Source organism: Mesoplodon mirus (assembly GCF_964341445.2).
Source record: "Mesoplodon mirus genome assembly, chromosome: 4".
Classification (NCBI taxonomy): domain Eukaryota; kingdom Metazoa; phylum Chordata; class Mammalia; order Artiodactyla; family Ziphiidae; genus Mesoplodon; species Mesoplodon mirus.
The window spans coordinates 72,025,290-72,049,680 of NC_138979.1; the positions used below are offsets into that span (position 1 = coordinate 72,025,290).

The 24,391-nt window shown below is 39.6% G+C and overlaps 1 protein-coding gene across 2 annotated transcripts in view; it reads right to left on the reverse strand.

Moving 5' to 3' along the window:
* GABRB3 (gamma-aminobutyric acid type A receptor subunit beta3) overlaps positions 1 to 24,391 on the reverse strand; it is a gene marked incomplete at both ends in the record, with an annotated part of 231,322 nt that overhangs the window by 15,937 nt on the left and 190,994 nt on the right. For both annotated transcript variants that reach the window (XM_082618412.1, XM_082618413.1), the window contains 2 exons: positions 17,707 to 17,844; positions 20,443 to 20,525. In XM_082618412.1, coding sequence (XP_082474538.1) covers positions 17,707 to 17,844; positions 20,443 to 20,525 — 221 coding nt within the window. The remainder of the gene's footprint in view (positions 1 to 17,706; positions 17,845 to 20,442; positions 20,526 to 24,391) is intronic.

Consider the following 24,391-nt stretch of genomic DNA (forward strand, 5'->3'; position numbering starts at 1 on the left):
TAGTTTTCAACTATTGGTCCTCTTCTTCTCCATTGTAGATAGGGGAGATTTGGCTCAAGGCTTTACTGAGCAAAATGGTTTCTATCAGTCATCCCATCAGTCCATCTAGAGCAACAGTGCACAGATGTTTGAGGCACTGACCCTGGAACACCTGGGATAGCTCAGGGACCCCCACCCGAGAGCTGGAGAGGCACAAAGGGCAGGAGTATACTCTGAGATGCTGTGCTCCAACCACAGGAAAGGCATCAAGGAGAGCTGAGAAGCACCCAGTCTGCTTTCCTGTATTTGAATCCTAGTGCTAGCCTCCTGATGTGCACATCCCACTTAGACAGCCTTGAACCCCACCACCACTGCCAGTGCAGAGAAAAAAGCCCACTGCTTATGCCACCTATAGCTATATATTTGCCTTTTCTGTTTGATTTTGTTTTTCTTGGAGCAAGGAAAGTGTGGCTTCCATTTCCTCCTGTCCATTTCAACAGCCCACTTTATCAGTTTCAAACTTCTCAGCTCTTAATTTTCTGGACTCAACTGAGGTTGCTGGAAGGTCAACCTTCTCTAATCATCAACTTCCTTGCCTCCTCCCCTCCTGCCTTCACTGATGGATGGCGCTCTGTTTCTGAGATTCTTCCACCCAAAGCTTCAGGAGGCCTCACTTTTCTTGTCTTCCTCCTACTCCAAGCCTGACAGGCTCCTGTTCTCCTCCTGCCTCAAAGTATATGCATTTCCCTGACTTTGCTCCACATCCCTTTCTGGTTTTGTCCCTATATTCTATCCCTTTTCCAGTCTGATTCATTCGTATGACTGTTTCTTCTATGTAGTAGATGAAAGACTTTAACCTCTAGGCTCCTACTTTAGCATCAACCACATTTTCAGACAAATTATATAAAGGAGAAGAGAAATCACCTAATGGACCCAGCATTTAAAAGCTAACAATCTGGAAATTTCCTCCAATCTTTTATGTGCCTGTGTGTGTATAGTTTCTTTTATATAACTCTGATCAAATGCACATATTGTATTGTCACCATAGCATAAACATTTTCATCCTTATTACAAATTACTTTTAAATACAATTTTAAATTTTTCCTAATTTTCCATCAAATACATACACATGTATTCTATAGTTTATAAATACATTTTTCTGAATGCGATAAATTTAGGGTACTTCCATTTTTACAAAACTTTAAGTAATATTCTTAGGGATACCTTTGAGTAGAGTCCTTTCATTATGTTTAAACTTACTGCCTTAGGATGAATGTGCCAAAAGAGGAATTGCTAAGCCAATGTTGAAGGCTTTTGATACATATTCCCAAATTAGTTTGCAAAAGAACCACACAAGCACACATGCCACTATGAGTACTTTATAGAAGTGCCTATCTCATTTTGTAAACATAACAATATTACTTATTTTTTTTTTTTTTTTTTTGCGGTATGCGGGCCTCTCTCTCACTGTTGTGGCCTCTCCCGTTGCGGATCACAGGCTCCAGACGTGCAGGCTCAGCGGCCATGGTTCACGGGGCCTAGCTGCTCCATGGCATGTGGGATCTTCCCGGACCGGGGCACGAACCCGTGTCCCCTGCATTGGCAGGCGGACTCTCAACCACTGCGCCACCAGGAAAGCCCCATAATATTTCTTAAAAATAACTTTTGTTAATTTCCTTGGGAAAATTTGTCCTTTCAATCACTTTCTTTAATTGATCACTTCCCAAATGTTTGTTTTTCCCCTGATTTTAACTTTATAAATAATCTAATTATACTATTCATTCATCTTTCCCATTTTTTGTTCCTCTTACTGTTTTTACCTATTCATTAAAGTTCTTTTAATACTAATACTTGCCTGTATCCTCTGCAAGCATTTTTCCAGTTATTTGTTTAAAAATCTGAATAGGGTAAAGTGGGGGACATATAAAAACAAGTTTTGTATGTAGTTGAGTCTATCCATTTATTTTTTTTCCCTGTGATTTTTAAAACCTGTTTTTAGGTTTAGATAAGTTCACAATAGAGAGCTAACCACAAACCTATTTTGAGGGTTGGCAATTTGATATGTAGTGAACATGAATGTTGGTTTTTGTTCCACAAACAACTAACCAAGTTTTCCAACACCTCTAAGAAATAAAGCTTCTGCTGACATAGATTTGATACACTCTGTTGTTTTATAGTACATTCCATGTCTATGGACATGGACACGGACATGTCCATAGACATGATGTGCCCATGAGCCAAGTCAGAGCCCTGCCTGGGCTTTGACACCTCTGGGTCCCTGGCCCATATGTTTCAAAAGCACAGTCATCCCATGTTCAACAACTTCTAAGGCTTCGCATAAAGGTCAAAATAGTCATCCGGGAATTTTAGTTTCTCTAAAATGTTTTCCCAATTTAACGTTAGTTTTATTTTCCACCATGTCTCTGCATTAAGCATAACATTTTCTAGCCAAGAAGTATCCTCACTGCCTCAAAATAATTGTCCATATTTCTTGCCTCTGCTGATTCACACCCAGTGTTCTCCCCTTAAGAAATGTCTTCCTTTAGCCATACTTCAAGGCCTTGGTCAAATGCCACATCTTCCATAAATCCTTTCTTTTTCTTCCCTCCAAGTGTAAGTAATTACCCTCTTATTTTCTTTCCTCTTTAAAGTTATAATTATTAATATTTACCAAGGTAAGATCTTCCTTAGTAAGCTCTACATACCCCTAGGCAGAGTTTGTGAGGTAATGTATTTTTCATATACTGTCATGCTTAGCTAAATGTCTAAACCATCTCTGTCTACTAATAAATGCATCTGTGTACTGAGAGAAAGAAAACAGGCATATGTGGTTTATTTATGTGACTCTTTAGCAAGTTTAATACTCAAAACAGTCAGTAACTCTACTAAATATTAGTTTGAAATCCCATAGCAACTTCAACATTTTTTAAATAAATTTATTTTATTTATTTATCGATTTATTTTGGCTGCATTGGGTCTTTGTTGCTGCAGGCGGGCTTTCTCTAGTTGTGGTGAGTGGGGGCTACTCTTTGCTGCAGTGCGCGGGCTTCTCATTGCGGTGGCTTCTCTTGTTGTGGAGCACGGTCTCTAGGCACATAGGCTTCAGTAGCTGTGGCACACAGGCTCAGTAGTTGTGGCACACGGGCCTAGAGCACAGGCTCAGTAGTTGTGGCGCACGGGCTTAGTTGCTCCGTGGCATGTGGGATCTTCCTGGACCAGGCCTTGAACCCGTGTCCCCTACATTGGCAGGCAGATTCTTAACCACTGCACCACCAGGGAAGCCCACAACTTCAACATTTTTACTGAAGTAACTTCAAAATCAGATCTTAGTTTGCAGTTTCATGGCAATCTCATGCCTTTACTTGTCATTTGCTATTCTATGCTCCAGATATTTGTCACTATATCCACTCTACTTGGAATGTTGTTTGATTCCATCAGGATAGACTGGCTCATGTTGTAGTAGCAAAAGACCCCTCAAATCTCAGTAGCTTTACAACAAAGATTTTTTTTCTTTCTTGTGCTCCATAGCCACTTAGCTTCCTCTATCTGGAAGATAGCTGGACACTGTGGAAGAAGTGCCACACATACTTCCCGTCACATTTCATCGTCCAGAGCAAGTCTCACTGTCAATCTTTATGTCCCTGGAGTAGGACAGTTCAGTCCTCTCCCAGGGAAGTGCAACAAATATTTTTTGAATGATATTGCAATCTACCATATTCCCCAACTTTCCATTTTCTGAGTCAACTTTCTTAACTTTTTCCAAAATACATCTTCTTTAGGGAAGGCAAATATTGATACTTATGCAATGAAGTACAACTGATACTCTTTTGAGAATACTTGCCCCAGGCAACATGGGGACCAATGATACAATTGCATAGTCAAACACTTGGAAGGTCATTAGTGACCCTGAGAAAGGGAATATTACTCAGATTTCAAAACTATGTATTCACCAAGGTACTCATTAACACAGAACATAGAATTAATATACTATTTTCTTATGTATTCATTTAGTAAATACATTCTATTTCTTAAATGTGAAATATACCTTCAAATCAACAAAATTTTTAGGCATTCTCCATGTGCTGCCCCCCCAATCCCAATCTCCTAATCCCACAGGTGGGAATGTTAGTGGAGGAAACAAAAAAGATGAATAAGAGGATAGTCTATGCTCTCAACTAGCTCCTAATCTGTCAGAGAGACTCATACAGAACTGGCCTCGGTAAACCAGAGGTAAGGGCTACACTGGATATTCTAGGGCACAAGTTTAAGAAAGTTTTCACGGTATCTGAACTGAGATACTACTGGTTGAATAAGAGTCTTTACAGGCAGAGAAGCAGAATAGCCTTCAAAGTAAAAGATCCACCAGGGCCAAATGAAGAAAAGCCTTTCAAGATACCATGAGACAGAGACCTCAGAATGTTAATAAACACAAGAATCTTCAGAGGTGTCAAGATCCATTCTTCTAGGCAAAGACTTTTGCCATTTGGTGTGCATCTTCAAGAACACATAGAGTCTTTGTGTAGCTCTGTTAGATAAAGTCCTGACACTGGTACAACAGATGTGCTGATGTATCCTGTATCTATGGAGAAACTCCTCAAATGATCATAGTGAGCGGCTGATAATTTAAAGTTGAGAAGTAGTGAGTCAGCTGCACCAAGACATAACCTTCAAAAGTGCAATAGAAGCTTACAAATTACAACAGAAAGGCACAGAAGCCCTAAAGTCTGCGTGCCAATGCAGATGTGGTCAGGTCCACAAGTAGATGCTGAGTAAAAAGACAAAGGTACAGTCCCTAAATACAAGTGCATTGTTCTGGTTCAGGGCTTCCTTGGCAAAACTATCTATCAAAGATGCTGATCTCAACCCTTTCTCCCCAGATGCACTAAAAGTTGTGGCCAGAAACAAGGCTCTGGATCTCTCATCCAGCCTCAATTAATAGCACTTTCTAAGGCGTTAATATTGTTGAAGAACTCATAAAAATGTGGATGCAGAGTACCATGTCACCTTTGCGGAGTGATAAGAGCCACTCAAATGTATCTATAAAGTAACAAGCTGATATTTTAGCAACTGCAGCAGAGCTGGCCTATGTACATATACCTGTCCCCCTCCAAGGCGGCCACCGTGGGGGCTCTCCCACAATTGCCTAGGAAGCTTTGTGAGCTCGGTGCTGCTCTTGGGGTCTTTATGATGCTGTCTCATTCAATATCTACCTTTTTTACTTTATAATACAACCTAAAGTTCAAAATGGTGTTCCTAATTTTCTCACTTGCATTGCTAGTCACCGTAATTAATATATGTTCAAAAATTCCATAAAGGAAAGGAGATATATGAAATAGGAAAGAGAGAAAGAGGAAAAACAAAACTTTCTCAAAGACTGTCTCAACCAGGCAATGATTCTCTTTCTGATCCCTCTACAGTAAAGCCAGAATGTTCTATCCTATGACTCTGAAGCAAAGAGCAGGGGCATCTGAGTGATCCAGGTTCAGGCTCAGGGTTTATTTGGGATATTCCTTTAGGAAGTTGGCTACCCTCTCAGACCCTTAGTTTCCTTGTGTGTAAAGTTAGGGCAATAATATCACAAGTGAAAAAAGAAAAATATAAATTATACTCCATTGATTATAAACTATTATTCTGCAAAGGAAACCATCAAGAAAATGAAAATACAGTCCACAGAAAGGGAGAAAATATTTGCAAATCATATATCTGATGAAGAACTTGTATCTAGAATATATAAAGAAGGTTTACAAAAAATACAAACAGCCCAATTTAAAAATGGGCAAAGGACTTGAATAGATATTTCTCCTAAGAAGATAAGACCAGTGTCTAGTAAGTACATAAAAGATGCTCAGCATCTTACTCATTAAGGGAATGCAAGTCAAAACCACAATGAGACGCCATTTCATACTATTAGGATGACTACAATAAAAAAGAAAGACGATAACACATGTTGGTAAGGATGTGGATAAATTAGAACCCTCATGATTGCTTATAGAACTTAAATGGTACAGCCACTTTAATAAACAGTTTGGCAGTTCCTCAAAAGGTTAAACATAGCTATCATATGACCCAGCAGTTGCAATCCTAAGTACATATGTAATGCAAATGACAACTTATGTCCACAGAAAAACGTGTGCATGAATGTTCATAGCAGCTTTATTCCTGATGACCAAAAGGTGGAAACAGCCCAACATTCATCAACTTTATGTATGGTTAAACAAAACATGATATAGTCATACAATGGAATATTATTCAGCAATAAAAAGGAATGAACTATTGATAAATGCCACAACAAGGATGAACCTTGAAAACATCATGCTGAGTGAAAGAAGCCAGACATATAGGACCATATAGTGTATGATTCCATTCACATGAAATGTACAGGATAGGCAAATCCACAGAAACAGAAATTAGATTACCCAGGGTTAGGGTTGGCAGATTGGGGGAAATGGGGAGTGACTGCTAATGAGTACAGGGTTTCCAGGGTGATGAAAATATTTGGAAATTTATTGTGGTCATGATTACAAAGCTCTGTAAATACACTAAAAACAACTGAATTATATACTTTAAATGCTTAAATTTTATGGTATGTAAATTACATTTTAATAACTCTATCATAAGAAAAAGAATACCTACTATGTGTACTTTACTGGAAATTAAATGGTTTAATTCATTCATATCAAGTACCAAACATACCATCTGGCCGCAAATACACACTCAATAAAAGCAAGTTCCTTCTTCCTTTTCTTTCTCTCCTCTATGGTGACTTCTGTGCTCAAGATTCTGTAATCTAAGCATTTCTACCACTGAGCACATTTAAAAAATTGTGTGGAAGTCTTAAAAGCAATTCCAAAAGATGAAGGTAGACGAGACTTAGTTTTGCAAAGGAGGTGTGGGACAATGAATTTCTGAGGAAATCTGGTTTCTGTAGTGAGACATTTTTCATAGGTCAGGAGCCCTTAAAGGAAAATGATTTCATAGCAATAAGATGAGATAGTTAAGCTCTCCTTTGGCACTCAGAGTAAGTTTGCTCTAGTTCTGCCATTTTGCACTGAAAGATTAGTAGTATTTGGCTAGTAAGCACAGGTGACTTGTCTCTAAGGATCCTTCTAAAAACAGTCGATGGGGAAAAAAGAATGGGAATTTGTCTTTGGAATTTAAAAGACAATGAGATATAGATGATATTTCCTTCTTCTAACCTTTCATATAATATTGGCTCTAGACCAATAGTAGATGCTATTTAGAGACTCAATGAGTAATAATTTGATCACAGGGCTTTACTTTAGGAAAAAACTAAAGCACAGAGCTCACAAATGGACTCTAGAGAAAATTAAGTGCATGTATTAAGGGTGTGACATGCAGACTTTTAAAAATTTTGTAATTTGTTTCATAATCATAATTGAAAAGCAAAATAGTATTTGAAAGTTGATTTTTGAAGAATAGAAAATTCAGGTATCTTAACAGAAATGTATCATCATCATTTATTTTTAGATTCTTTTCTTTTTCTTTCTTCTAATCTTGGCAGAAGTATTTTGAAATGAAGTCAGAATGTATCAGTCCAAATGTACCCCGGAAAAAAAGGAGAGAAATAAAAACATCACATAATTAAAGAGGTATATTAAGTAACTTGTTCTCCATGAATTTATCAAAAATCTCAGTCTTTTGGCTCAAAGAAAATGAAAAAGTTAGGAGTAAATTTCAGATTTGGCAAAAACCATATATACCAAAGTTTGTGGGTCAGCAGAAGTACATTCAAGACCAATACAAAAGCTGAAGTCCCAATGAAGTGATCCTGTGTCCAGAGTGATATTTAAAGGGCCCTTTGATTGTTAGCTGGATATGCTTGTTGAAATAAATTTAACACAGTATTTCTTTTAACCCAATCCTCTTACTATCTGCCATTGAAGTGCTCTGCTCACATTTTCACAGCTTTGTATTGCTGCAACCAAGGACCCAGATCTCCTGACTTTGAGCTTTACAGCACTTTCCTCAATAGTACACGATTATGGATAAGTGTTTCCTCTCTATAATGTTATCAGAAAAATACAGAATTAAATGATTTATATGTACTGAACTGTGATTATAAAAAATGTATCCCAAATTTTCTTTTTTACTCTCATGTAATTAATAGTCCAAGCTAAATAAGAATTAAATATTGAAACAACTGTAAATTTTTCTGAAAAAATAAAGAGGAGTAAAAAATAAGCTATGGTGTTTGAGTATTGTGGAATAGGTAACACTCCTATTGGAAACAACTGGGAAAAATGGACAAAACTTAAATACATCTCCTTAGAGGCACTGGAGGGATAACAAGCCAGTAAGAATCTGGGCTAAGGTTTGGGAGAAAAAGTAAACTGGAAGAGGTGAGCTCCATGTTTCAGATAGCTGTAGTTTCTATAACAGAAAGGTGAGAAGCTAAGTAGAACATCTGACAGACTCATGGAACAAAGGGAGAAAAAACTGGAGATAGACACCATCAAATAGGGATTCCAAAGAGCTCTGTCCAAGATGTAAAGATAAATCAGAAGGATTCAAGCATGCACAAGGAATGAATCTGAACTCAGCATTACCCAAATCCCAGAAAGTAAATGAAGCTTATTCTGGATTGCTAATACCTCTACATGCCTGACAGAGGCAAGCATAAATTCTCTCTGAAGAAAGAAAACATCATCATAGATTTTGAATTATATCTATAATTTTCCCATGTACAATAGTAGCAGATTAGACACAGATGAAGAAAGAATTGTTGAACTGAAAGATAAACCAGAAGAAAATTTCCAGAGTGAAGCATGAAGAGAAAATAAAAAATTCAGAAAGCAAGGTAAAGATATAGTGACAAGATAGAAGATATAGTGACAAGATCCAATGCTGGAATTGCCAGAATTGAAATTGGAACCCTCAAAGGAGAAAAGCAGAGAGAAAATGGAGGAAAAGCAATGGTGGATGACAGAGCTCTAAAACTGCTGAAAGACCTCAAGCAAAAGATTCAAGAAGATCTACAAACTCCAAGAAGAATAATTAGAGAGATAATTATATCTTAGTACATCATAAGTGCCAGTGAAATCAAAACAAAGAGAGAAATTATAAAAGGATCTGGAGGGTGAGGAAAAACAGATTAATTTGAAAGTAGCACCAATTAGACCAACAACTGTCTTCTCAATGGAAACAATGGACACCAGGGAAAATGAAGTCATATCTTCAAATGGAAAAAGAAAAAATGCCAACCTATCTTTCTGTAACCAGCAAATTTATCCTATAAGAATAAATATGATATAAAGTCATACACAGGTTTTGTTTGTTTTTTTTTTAAACCCTAGAAGAAATTTGACCAGGAGACTCACACTAAAGAAAATATTTAAAAAATATTCTTCTTTAGGCAGAAGGAAACATTCATAGATAGACTTGGTGGTAAAGGAAAGAATAAATAACAAAGAAGAGAGGATTATTTATAATTACATCTAAGTGAAAATTTCCTGCATCTAATAACAATAATAATATGGTACAGGGTTTAAAATATATATAAAATTATAATACATAATGACAATAGCATATATAAGTCAGAATGAGGAAATATGGAATCCAAATGTACAAAGGCCCCTCCAGTGCTCAGGAATAGGTAAAAATACCATCTCAGATAAATTAATAGAAGTAATAAATACTTTAGCAAGGTTGTTCAATACAAAATCATTGTGTTCTTATATACCAGCAACAAATAAGAAATTATGTTAAGAAAATTTTACCATCTATAATAACATCAGAAAATATCAAACATATAGAAAAGTTTAACAAAGATGTACAAGTTTTCTACACAGAAAACTCTAAATGTTATTGAGACAAATCAAAGAAGACCAAAATGAGAGATAAAATATATACAGATTGAAAGAATTATAACAAGGTCACTTTTCACTAAATTAACTAATACATTCCCAATGAAAAGCCAAACCATTTTTTAAATGAAAATTAATGATCTGATTATAAAAGTTTTATGGAAATGTAAAGGGCCAACAATAATCATCAATAGTAAGTAAAAAGAAAGGGAAGGAAGGATCTGCTCTACTTAATAGCTACAGTAATCCACACAGTGAGGGAATTGTACAAAGATGGATAAATAAACCCATGGCACAGAATACAAAGTCCAAACACAGATCCATGCACATACAAACAATTTATGACAAAGGTGTTGCTGCAAGCGCAATGATGCTGTGGAAAATAATGAAACTTTCACACCTTTCACCAAAAAATGAATTCCAGGTGGACTGTAGGTCTCAATGTAAAAAGTACATTTTTGTAACACATTATAACCTGTATAAGTTTGCATCCAGAATTTATAAATAACTCCAATAAATTATTGACAGGAAATTCACAAAGACTTGCATAGGTAATTCACAAAAGAGGATCTCCTAACAGCCATTAGGGAAAGGTGCTCAGTCCCACTAGCACTCAGAGGAATGGAAGTTAAAACCACAAGACATCACCCAACACGCGACAGGTGACTTCCATGTGAAATATTAGCAAGGTCGTTGTGGGGTGAAAGGAACACTCAGGCATTACTGCTATGAATGTAAGTTAGTAAAACCACTTTGGAAAACAGGTTGGCATAATCATTAAGCTTGAACATTCACAATTACACTTTTAAGCACATTCTCAACATTTATGTGAGCATTTATTCTCAAAAAAACGAGTACAAGAATGTTCACAGTGGCATTACTCATAAATCTCCACCTGCAGGAGACTGGAAAAATAAATTGTGGTGTATTTACACGGTAGTATAGCAAGGAAAATAAATGAACCATAGCGATACTGATGGATTTAACAAACAATGTTCAATTAAAGAAGTTAGTCACAAAATAATTTAAACTCTACTATCCCATCAATAAAGTTCAAAAATACAAAATTAACTATACTGTAACAAGATAATGATTTCCTTTGAGAAGGAGGGATGTAAAGAAATTAGGAGGGGTCATAGTGTGTATCTTGGGAGTGCCCACAGCATTCTACTTTTTGACCTGATGGCAGTTACATGATTTTCTTTTTCTGATAATTCACTTAGTACTATATTTATATTTTAAATATTTTTCTGTATGTACACATACAGAAAAGTTATAAAAATTATCCTTAAAGTCATAAAAATCTATAAGTCTTTGTATTAAAAATAAAGCATGAATTCTAACCCTTCCTAGGAGTGTCTTGCTTGAATTAATTACATTCTATTAGAAGGTCCACCAACTGCTGTTTGACAATTTACGTAAAATTTTCACATATTTCTTAATGAATTGAGATCTGTTTGCTTTAAGGTCATTCAACTTGATATTTCTGGCACATCCCAAGTACTTCAGCAACACATGTATATTTATTATGTTTAACTAAGTAGAAATTAGATAAAAGAATGAAAATATTTCCTTTATTGAGATTCTGCTTGAGTCACTGGCTTAATTTCAGTAAGCAGAAAATAATGATATAATATTTGCTTTGCTAAGTTTTTTTGAAAGACGTTTTCAAACCCCAACATTTAAATAATTATGGCCTGCCTATCTAGAACAGGTTTAAAAGCTAAGTTCAGTAAAAATTTCTTACACGATTCCCAAAGCTTGTATAGAAGGACAATATCTTTTCAGGTTTCAGTCAAAAGATTTCAAAGACTAACCTCAACTTGCACTTATTTTTAAAAATACATTTTCAGTATTTCCTGAAATTCAACCATAAACCACTAATGAGTCATAGAGAACTAGATCACACTTTAAAGTAGAAATCTGTGAACTGCAGTAAAAACATACTTTATTTGTAGGGTTAAAGCAGAAATGAAACATCAGGTAATCTCACATCTAGGTGACAGCAAGCTGCTCCCTTCTTTCATTGTTTCTCTTTAATCTGGTCTCCCTTTTCCTTCTTGGAAAGACTTCCCCACGCGTGTTTTCAGGTTTGGCTTAATTCTATAGACTGTAGGTGCTAAAGAATGATCTGAGTATTCACTTTATAAACTCTTTCCTTAAAAAATATAGCTCTGAATCAAGAAGGAATATTGGTAATAGATTCAGGACTTTCCAAGAAATCCAGTGGATTTAAATAGTGAATGATATACCATGGACCTAATGAAAGCTTTCTTTTTTCTCTTCTCTGTTTGACTTTCAAGCAGAATCTGTAATTGAGGTTTTGGTATTTTGTGGGAATCCTGAACATATGGTTGTGAACAAATGAATTAATTCAGAAGATTTTAAATGAATGCCAGATATATAAGAGAGTGAGAGTAATAACATATGACAATTGATAGAGGAATGATGCAGTCAGACAGTGATTCGAAGCTTTTCAAAGGAAAAGGATAATTGGCAGAGATGCTCAAGGAAGGCCAATCAGATGTGTTGGTGTTTCAACTGTCCATTGATGAATGTACTGGATATGAATAGAAAAAAGAGGAAGAGAATACATCAAATGTGGGCTGTAATAGGAGCAAAAGTCTTTAGGCAGCATGCAGGAGTGAGTGGAGGAGAGAAGAACAGCTGAATGCAGCAACTAAAACAAAGCTTTGTGTTGGGGATGTTTGTGAGCTAAACTGAAGAGGAGAGGTTAGAGCTAGACTTGGATCCACGGTGAAGGAGACTGGATTCCTTGCTGCTGCAGGCAAAGGCAAGTCATCACAGGTTCTGGAGCTGAAAAGTGGCTTAATTAAAACAGGGTTGCATGACCACTATTTACAATAGCCAAGACATGGAAGCAACCTAAATGTCCATCTGTCCACAGATGAATGGATCAAGAAGACATGGTAATCTATCTATCTATATCTATAGATATCTATCTATCTATATATATCTCTATACACACACACACACACACACACACACACATAAACACACACAATGGAATATTACCCAGCCATAAAGAAGAATGAAATAATGCCATTTGCAGCAACATAGATGGACCTAGAGATTATCATACTAAATGAAGTCAGACAGAGAAAGACAAACACCATATGATATCACTTATATGTGGAATCTACAATATGATACAAGTGAACTTATTTACAAAACAGAAAATAGACTTACAGACATAGAAAACACACTTATGGTTACTAAAGTGGAAAGGGGGTAAGGGAGGGACTAATTAGGAGTCTGGGATTAACAGATACACACTACTACATACAGTCCTACTGTATAGCACAGGGAACTATATTCAATATCCTGTAATGAACCATAATGAAAAAAATATGAAAAAGTATAAATATATAACTGAATCACTTTGCTGTACACCAGAAACTAACACAACATAGTAAATCAACTATATGTCAATAAAAAATAAAAAAAAAACAAACAGTTTTGCATGGCTACTAATTTGCCAGCAAAATGCAGGATGGACTGTAAGGCAGAGGCACATTTCTTGCCATTAAGGATTTCTGGACACTGGATGAATCAATTCTAGGTCTCTGGATTAAGAATTTGGAGGTCTCCAATCCTGACATCCGGTTTTAGAAACTTGCATAAAAGCACTCATCAAGCACTTACAGCCCATAGGGACTTCCCTGGTGGCACAGTGGCTAAGAATCCACCTGCCAATGCAGGGGACACGGGTTTGAGTCCTGCTCCGGGAAGATCCCACATGCCGTGGCGCAACTAAGCCCATGCACCACAACTACTGAGCCTGCGCTCTAGAGCCTGCGTGCCTAGAGCCTGTGCTCCACAACAAGAGAAGCCACTAGCAATGAGAAGCCCACATACTGCAACGAAGAGTAGCCCCCCACTGGCCGCAACTAGAGAAAGCCTGCATGTAGCAACAAAGACCCAATGCAACCCCCCAAAAATTAATTAATTAATTAATTTAATTTTAAAAAAAAAAGAATGTACAGCCCATTAATACTGGGAGGTAAGGGAAGGAATGACACAGATGCCGTGGACAGGCACAGTAGACATTGTTTGTCATCCCAACAGCTACATGCTGTGTAACAGCCCTTATAACATTAATATATAGAAGTATGGAAAATAATCATTTAAATAAAGCTTAAAAATATTAGTTTTTAAAATCTTTGTCAAAAAATATATCAGGGTTTCCTATTTGTCAGGAAACTTGTGGATTAATTTCTGTCCTTTCCAGCTTTACTGTGTAAATTTGGTCAAATCATTATCATTCCTGAACATCAGTTTTCCTATACTTTAACTTGGGCTAATTTCTTTGTCAAGTACCAGTCTCCCAGGGACATTAGTGAAAAAATCTCGAACACAAGGTGCTATGAATGATAATGTAGCACGCCATTGTTATGGTTAGAAATCACAGTGAGTAATAAAGTTTTACTTCGTTTTCTTTTGAGTTGTAAGGGGATCGAAATATTTTTTCCAAAACCTATTTGCTGAGTCATGGCAGAAGTGGAATAATTATTTGTTGAGGTGAACTAACTCAGTTATTTCTTTAAAATGCACTCATGGAACAAAGCTCCCTCCTTCTGGGCAAAGGCATACTTAATTTCCTCCCCAGGTACAAAGAGGTTTTATGTGGATTTTTCTTTTTAAAACATCACATTTTAGTACATTAAATATTTGAACATATAATGTTATTAATTTATATAGTACCTCTTTTGCAGAAACGATTCATTTGATTAGGGTTGAATACATACTTAGTAATGACAGTCAAACTTCCTCTTGTAATTCAACAACCATGCAGTTTTCAAACTACTGAGTGGGCTAGATGCTGGGATATGTATTAGGGATACAAATATGAACCCCAAACAAGCCCTATTCTTAAGAAACCCTCAGATAAGCAATTAGGAGTCAGTTACATCATGCTCAATAATCCAGGGTAATAATGTCATACATTTCCTAATATTTAAAGCTCTGGGCAGCCACTGGAGTGTCTATTCTCAGACTCCTCAAAATATGCCTCATTTCTGGACCCACGCAATTTAATTAATGAAAGCTAATCAGCGCTCACCCTATTCTAGGCTCTTTATTTATACTAACTCATGTAATCCTCTACAATCCTACCAAATAGATGTTATCAATGTCCTCTTTTTTTCAGAGATCACCACGGGTCACCCTGCTAGAAGGTTCCAGAGTCTGAACTTAAGCTCCGGCAGTTCTGGCTCCAGGGTCTGAGTCTTTAAACCTTGTACATACTGTTTCTTGAACTCGAGCTCTCTTATTGTGGCTCAATTCCCGCTAAACACCCCACTAGGTAAGAGGCTACCTGATGTCATCCAGGGCACACTGCTGAATGCTTGCAGGCTGTGAGCAGTCCCACTGGACCAGACACTCCCTGTTCCCTCTCTGACCCAGGGTTCAGCCCCATGCCTAGTTCATGCCAGCCATTGAGTGAATATTCATGACTCCTTTTGTATGTATTCCCTGCCCTGCAGCCTGCAACCTCATGTTACCCAGGAGATGGATTAGGACTCTACACCTTGGGAAACCACAGCAAGAAGCCATTCACAAGGTCCTCAAAGAGGCAGGACAAGGGAGAGGTAGGTGGGCCAGCCACAGAATTTCGCTTGCATGACCCTGAGAAGGAGCATCTCCAGAAACCTCCAGAGTGTTGTGTCTTTCCTAATCCTTTTTCTGAGAATTCTCTTTCAGGCTAGAGAATCCTTCAGTCCAGTTTACTGACTGAAATCTCATTAATTCAGAACACTTGTGTAAAGGAAAATAAATTAGTCTAATATTTAATTTTGAAATAGTTTTGTAACAATGTGGCTTATGACCTTTCTACATAAGTAAGCAAATTAGAATAATTTTAAAGTGCAGGGTCTTTGAAGGATGGGAGGTTTATAACTGACTGATACGGAGCTCCTGGTGACACCCTGCGAATGCAGAAACTTGGTGAGCACAGAAAAGAGTACTCAACACTGCATTCTGAGGGCATGATCACTCTCAGCAGAGTTTAAGTATTTGCCCCCATTTCTGCAGGGTGTATCTTCTCCAGATGTGTTTAGGATATGTTCTGCCATACACATAGTTAAAAGAAAGACAGAGACTGCACCTAGGAAAAAGTGGCTCCAGTGCTTTTGAGCAAGAGGATTCAGGAAGGCCATTCTATGTGGTTGCAGTTTCCCATGGAAGCACCACACCCTCCACAGACGCCTCATCAGGCTTTCAAGGAGGTTGCATGAAAATGCAATAAAAGGGTCTCCTGGCAGTGCCCTAACAGCCCTATCTGCAATCTTCTAGACAAAGGCAGACATGGGCAGGACTCCTACACCAAGACAAGACTATCCCTGCGTTCTGAGCAGACCTCTGCTCACATCATTTGGAGCATGGAACAGTTTGAAACCCAGTTTTAAAAGCAATAAATCATTTTCTGCAACACATCACAGGGCAATTTTCTTGGTTGTGGAAACTATTCCTTAACGATAAGCCCATGTGCCTTTCGGCCTCACCGCCCACCCGAGGTGAGCACCTCCGTGCGTACTCTACAGAGACTACAAGCACATTTGCAGGATGTCTTGCAACACAGGAGCAGGTGGCACCGCATGAAGATGGACCTTAAACATGCAGGCTTCTGTCTCTACTTGCACGTCCCTTCGTTCTTGAGGCTGAGGTAGAGAGGAGAGAAACTGGCCCAGTGCGGACTGGCTGCATGTCCGCAGCATGGCAGGCATCCCACGAGGAGGGGACAGGGAGTGGGGTCAGCCATGCCCAGGACAGGCCTCTCCTATGGGAGGCGTCTCCTTGAAGTCGCAGGCACTGGTGGTCAGTGCAGCACTGAAGGAATGCAGGGCTGTCACCTAAGCCATCCTGGGGAGGCAGTGTGTGGGCAGAGAAGGGGCCAAACCTTCACAGAGGAAGAGCATTTCGATTAAGCTGAAGAATGAGTAGAAGGTGGCCAGGTGAAGGGATTCAAGGTGGCCATGGGTCACAGGCATTCAAGCTAGAGGCTACAGGCAGAGAGTGCAGGCCGCGGGCTTCATGAATGCTGGCACAGGGCCAGGGCTAACCACCACCCACTTGGTGTGGTTTAAGCTACATTGTCAGGAGAAAGCTAATGTGGGAGATCCCAGCTCTGCCTTCTTGAGAATTCTCCACCCAGAGTTTGTGGTCCTTAGAATATCCTACACTTTACCGAGCACTTTTGTTTATTCCCTCAGCTATAGCACAGCATTCAGTAAGAACACCGAGAAAGCACTACCCGTTGTGAGAGACATGGTTGGAACTTAATAAAACCTCAGCAAGTACAGACAGGAGAGTAGAAGGTAACTACTCTGTCTTTGGATAGTTGAAACAATGATGACAATGAAAGCCAGGCCAGGGCAGCCTCCCAGATGACATTAGGAGCAGACGACCATGTCTGAAGAGGCATCACTAACTGCAGGTGCCCAGGTTCCTGGACCAGGGCCGACTGCCAGCCCAGAAGTGGGGAGAAGGTCTCTTACTTTTGACAGCACAGCACTTGCCTCCTCAGGTCTTCCTCCCTCTCCTTCCTTCCTGCCTCCAAGGCCATCAGTGGCCTCTTATCTGCCCAGAATGAAAACTGCTTATGTTATCAAACAAGCGTTGGTTAATTTCACCCTCAGTCTTTTAACTTTTCAATAACCAGTACAGAGAGCATCTCCTGGTCAGGTGCTCCTTCCTACCCATCAAAGCTTATCCATCCCCTCTAGATACAGAGAAAAGGGTACAGAAAATGATGAAATATTGATGATAGTCCTTTTTTGGATGACTCAGCACTGTGAATCAGCAGCAGGGTATTTCACAATGATAGCATCATGGCCAGGCAGCCAATATCCCTCCAGGGAGTATGAGGGGATGCAGGACTCACCTGTGGCAAAGACAACATTCCTGGAGACCAGACGATGCTCCACGATGGAGAACTGTGGGAGCTCAATTCTCTCCACTCCAGTAACAGCCTTATCACCACCGCGCCAGTAAAATTCAATGTCATCCGTGGTGTAGCCATCTACCAGGAGAGAGAAGCAAGGACATGGCAGAAATGAAGCATTATTTTGTCTAAAGAAACTGTCACTAATAAAATGGAAGTAACAGCTTGCCCATGTTTGAAGTAAATTTGTTTGATGTGCTTGTCTATGAAAAGAAGCATCATCAGAGAACTAACTTTCGAATATTCTCATGTTACCTCTGCTGTCTGATTTGAACCAGGCTGAGAAACTGTGGAGGTAGAGTGCTCTGACCAAAGTTCTGTCTGCAAAGCCTAATTGTAGGGCTGGCCTCGACTTTGCACAGAAATGAATTAAAAACATATTCGTAGCACTGAATAAGATAGTTGGAAAAAAAAGTAAGAACTTGAGTATGAAGAATTCTGGAAAGGCAGCTCTCTCAAAAACTATTAAAAAGTTAAAACACTGCGGGTGAATTTGACCAATCAATGTTTGATACAGTCAGGCATTTTTGGATGGTGTCATGAGGTGTTCCTGGCCATGAGCTTGGCCATCCTTAGAAATGCCTTTTGTAGGGACCCTCTTGGTCCTTAGAGATTTGAGCAGTGGTCTCAGCAGAAAGAGGAGTGGTTATTTGCCAGATTATAGCTCCAAAGCCAACTCTTGGCATGGTCTCATGCTCGCTCGGTAATTAATCAATGCTTCTTGAGAATGACTAAATAGGACAATAGTGTCTGATGTTATTTGTAGCACCCAGGAGTCTTCTAAAGAATTAGGTCAACTTTAGCGGTAAGGAAAATTAAAACTCACAACTGTAGAAAAATAGCCTATGAATATAACAGACTTTTTGATTTGAACATATAACACAACAAGAGGCAGATACTAAATATCTGACGTTAGACAAACAAATAGACCAAAGCTGTGGGGATGCCTGCCCCCCACAGCCCCTGCTGGCTCCCTGGTCCCGTCTGCTGTCCTACCTCCAGGATCACGGTGGGCACACCTTTTGTCTCTGCCCTCTCCTCTGACTGCCTTACACTCCATTCTCACCTGGCAGCCACAGCAATTGCTAACAAACCACACATCTTACCAAGTCACTCTTCTGCTTAAGGCCCTCAAATGTTTCCCAATGCAATTAGCAAAACAAGTCCAAAGTCCTTAATAGGACCCCAAGAACCCACAGGACTGGTCCCTGTGTGCGTTGTTAAGTACATCCATGCCCACTGCCTTGCCCACCCAGTCCAGCCCCTCTGGCCTTCTGGCTGTAGCTCAGAGCAGCATGCTGTGCCCAGTGCTTACATGCCCCCCAGCGGGACATCCAGATCTTCAAGTGGCTAACTCTTCCATACATTTGCATCTTGACTTTAATAAAAACTTTTGCACACGTGTGTAGTCAGGTCACAAGAAAACTGGGAGAATTCCTCTTCTGTTCAACTGCTTTAATCATGAATTCTCCGAGGGGGAGGGACCTCACACACTCTGAGGAAATCTCTTTGACAACGGACCTTCCTGCCCATCCTCCACCTTGGCTAAACATCAAGGAAACAGAATCTACACTCTTCAAAGCCACTCACTACGGCTCACAGTTGGAATAGGAGCTGCTTCCTCACTTAGATCCCAAATTTGCCTTCCTGAAACTCTCATCAACTCATTGGAGTTGTGTCCTCTGGCCACACAGAATCTACTTAACTTCCTAAAGTAGCCCTTCAACTATTGGGAAACCATCATCTTTCCCCTGAGCCTTCATACTAAATATACTATGCATCATGCCACATGATCTCATGTCCCTCACCTTCTGAAAGCACAGCTCTCAGAAAGCAGGGCCGTGATGCCGTGTGAAAGTGAAGGGCACAGTGAGGGGTCTAAACTCTGGCCTGCCACCAGTGCAGCTTCCCAGTGTGTTCATTCACCAAGGCATTCACTTCTCACCATACATGCATCAAATGCGCTGCAAAGTAAGTCATTTGCCATCCCCCCAAAATTCAATACAAATACCGACAACCCGAAATCCAGCGGAGGCTAATGATAAACCAGTCTACAGTGGGTCAGGAGAAGACACAACGGCAGCAGCCACATCCGGATATGCCAGGGTTGCAGGTCAGGGAGCAGGACATTTGCTTCTTAGACTACGTGGCTGCAGCTCTCGTCCCTCGCAGAGAATTATCCCTCAACACTGAATTATCAATAAGGCATCTGAACACTCTTCAAATTGAAGAAAATTGCCAAGATGTAGAAATAGTTGGCTTGTAAAGCTGAGCTCCTAATGGGAAATGAGGTTTATTCCAACTGCAGAGGGTCCCAGGAGTACAGCCACTTGTGCCTGATGAAGCACATCGTGAGGGACCGCCTCTCGGCGTCTGCTCTCTTCTCACTGAAGGGGTCGAGATGGAGAGCATTTGTCTTCTTATATTTCAGCATAGCAAACAGACTCTCTTAGTCAGATCAGAGTGGAGGACTCTTTTATACTGAGCCTCTGTCTCTGTCTCTCTCTTTCTCTTGCCCTCTCTCTGTCATGAAAGTGATATTTGCAGAGTGGAGGATTAAACCTCTAATCTTCAGGATAGTTAAAAACTATGTCAAGAAAATTATATATGCCATGCCAAATAATGATAAGAAGGCCTAAAACACAAAGTGGATGAAAAAGAAATACAGATACACACAGCTTTCAATCTCCAGAGTGCAGTTCTGCTCATCCAAAGGGTATCTTCTCAGGTCCATCATGCATGCTGCGGTTGTGGTGATTCTGAAACACACAGAGTGAGGGCAGATATTAAAGATGGGATGAGAAATACAGCAGAAAAACTGCTTCTAGATAAACACTGAGTAACCCTCAGGTAGGACCCCTTCCCCAAAGCACACCTGATTAAACATATTTCATAACTAAATGGACAAGTTTTCATTATACTGTAGGCCAGCTTTATCCAAAAAAGCAATACATATATAATTATAAAAGTATTCATGCAAACTTGTTGACTTTGGATAATCAAGAGCAGAGAAAGGGGCTTCTTAGGAAGCTCTTGTCTTCAATTTTTATTCTGCCTCCTTGTCTAGTGATGCTCTAACTTTTGTAGCACAGAGAAAACTTACCTATGGTAACAACATTGATTAGATTACAACTGAATTCTTTGACTTTCAGTGTGAAGTGTTCAAGTAGCTCCCAATCCACAGGCTGCACTCTGGAAATGTGAGCCAAGCTTCTACTTGATTCTATTTTGTTATAGTTGCCTCTTGGGCTAATGCTCCAGGGCTTTTCATCACAGGATCAACTACCTCTTCAAAGAGAATATTTGGCTTCTATGTTATTGATTATGAATGAAAACTTGGGTTAGCTTCCCTTGAGGTCAGCTGCAGCCATGGAAAGAATTTATATCGTGGCCTAAGGACAGTTAAGCCTCTGCTGTGCAATGGTTAAACCCACTGTACATGGAGATAAAACACTTCCAGAAACGTCAAGTTCATTTCCTACTCTGCCAAAAGCCTCATTTTAGGGAAACCAACCTACCCAAAGCCTCTGTTGAAAATGCAATGATTAGGCTACCATGTTTTATTCTCTTTCTCGAAATCCCACCCCTTCTGCACCACAGTCCCAGCTAACCAGACTGGGCTGGGTCCCTGAATCAAGCACAGCCAACCATTAGTTGAACAAGAATATAGGATGTGGCCTGAGTTAAAAGGCAGAATGGAGCTAAAGGGATTCTCTTCCATGGGAATGAATTAAAGATGAGAATGGAGATAAACTTGTGAATTAGAGGCTTGTGGTGCCATTTTCAAACTGGAGAGTCAGGCATGAGAAAGCATAACAGAGGTGAAGACAATGCAGAGAGTTGATGGTTTAGGAGACAGCAGAGCTAAGGCTGGGCCATAGCGCACAGCCTTGCAGGACATGTATGACACATCTCAGGGAGCAGCATCTCAGAGCTGATGTGGAAGATGTGTAAATGGCGGCCCAGGCTGTGCTCATTAAATGGTGAATCTTAAGAAGGAAGAAGTGAGAATGTCTTCTCCTGAGATCCCTAGATTTACCTTGAAATCCCAGCCACATTCTAGACTCCACCCTTCTCGAAGCCCAGTACTGAGCTTTCTATAGACAGCCTTCCATGTGAACATTCACAACAAACCTCCTACCACTCAGGCAACATGAGCAAGTTCTGCTCCAAAACACCCATCAGACACCAGTCATGTGCTAATTATGTTGGGCTTGTCTCACTGAACCTAAGTGCCGGTGCTAAAGGAATACGAGTAAAGCATGCCCTTCTATTAGCACTGGGTTAAGCAGCAGATTGAGGAAAGTTCTACTTTTCAATGACTGAGAAGAACAGTGAGGGAAAATATCAACCTATTTGCCAATCATGGGACAACGCTAATTTTTTCTCTGCAAATAGCACGCGAGTGCCGTGCAGACATATGCTATAAGATCCACACCAATGATGAAACTGTGTCCTTTCCAAATGTCATAACACTTCCAATTATCATTCCAAAGAGTGGATTACATTATATCCAAAGTCAACACATAGCTCTTTGGTATATTTTTCTACATCATCTGACTTCCTAGCCAACTGAAGAACCAGCCTCACACTCTGAAATTCTGGCATGTTTTATGGCAGGTTGTCAACCCAACATCCATACAAGCTGCCTATAAGGCAAAATTAGAAGAAAGTTCTGCTAAAATTACAAATTCTTGTAAATAAGAGAAAAAGATCTCTACTGGAAATGTTCAAATTTTTAAATTTTCCTACATGTTTTAGTACCTATTCACTTGAAGACTCAGTAACTGAGATTACCATTTTTTGTTTGTTTTTCCTTATTTATTCCCAATTATCATCATTAAAATACATGCACACAAGTGCACACACACACATCCAAATTGTTTGGAGACTCACATGTACTGTGATATTATATAGAGTGTTTCATAGGAATCATTGGAAGTGGGAAGCATGAAGCTAGTAGAATTGGTATCTTTGCTACAGCTGTTGTCCTGTCTTCTCATTCTGGTATCATACTGGCTATCATATGGAGCCCTATTCCTATTGACTTCAGGAATAAGGTATAGACATCTATGCGCTACTCTTCTTCCTATGGAAGAAATACACAGAAAACCCTCTTATGGTGGAAAGTAAGTCATAAGAGCCTACTCATGACACAGTGGAAGAAGGAAAGAGGTCTTTTGCCACTGGGACAGAAAGGCAAGAAAAAAAGAAAGGGGGGGAATAAAGAGATCACGAAGGGGAAAGCCGGCCAGAACCCCTCCCTGAGCCACAAGGCCATCATCCACATTGGCTAAACTCATGACAGGTTTGGGGACTGGACCTTCTGAGTGAAATGACCAAATTTTGCACCCCTGGGACTTTGTAGAAACCATAGGAGGGTATTTCATAGTCTGCAGAATGAGAACTCAAGCCTAGTTAATGGAGATGGACCAAGGGCAGGGAAGCCCCAGTGACATTCGAGCTCTAGTTGCATAATCCCCAACACGCATGCGCTCACACACACACCTTTTGTATTTTTTTCTAATCAATTTTATTTGTCCTGAGAAAAGACTTTAACCAACTTCTAGCTCCACTTCCATCTGAAAGCTGAGAATTCCACTCCTATTTCTAAGAAATAGTGGTGAAGTCAATAAGAAATATTGGGTGAGGAATTCTCTCCAGTAGGTCCATTGTTTTTAGTCATAGCATGCAGTCACATCTGAACTTTACGTAAGGCTGGTTGTGAGTTTGCTCTGGGCCCAGCTCCGTGCTCAGCACTTGAATACTCACGCATTTAATCTCACAACAACCACATTGTAGAGGCATTGTTATTCTTCCCATTTTGCACATGAGCAAACCAAGGATCAGAAAGAGTAAGGAGGTCGGCAACATTTACAGTGCTACTGGAAGGCACATGTGGCATTCAGATCCAGGCAGCCTGAATCCTGCACTCACTCATCTACCTCCTTGACACCTCTTCTGCCTTAAACTACAAAATATATTCAACTTTTTTTTTTTTTTTTTTTTTGCAGTACGCGGGCCTCTCACTGCTGTGGCCTCTCCTGTTGCGGAGCACAGGCTCCGGACGCGCAGGCCCAGTGGCCATGGCTCACAGGCCCAGCCGCTCCACGGCATGTGGGATCTTCCCAGACCGGGGCACGAACCCATGCCCCCTGCATTGGCAGGCGGACTCTCAACCACTGAGCCACCAGGGAAGCCCTATATTCAACTTTTAAAAGCCTACTCAGGGAATGAAGTTCTTGTTTTCAAAGAAGAGCGAATTCAGTAGAGAAATATGTTATATATATATATATATATATATATATATATATATATATATATATGATATATATGATCACACATATATACACACACAGAGATCATACACATGTATATGTCTCATATGTATGACAAATTGGAAATATACTACATAATGGGAGAAAATAAATATTTTAAGGCTACACTTGCTGTACAGTAGTGATATTTTGCCCATTGTGGAATAGGGTAGAGTTTAGTAGGTAGTCCTGCTATTATAAGTGATATATCCCTAAAGATATATTTAAGAGTCAAAATTATGAAAATTTGAGGAATAAATGTGAAGTTTATAAGGGCAGCATCACCCCAACAAGTTTAAAATCCTATT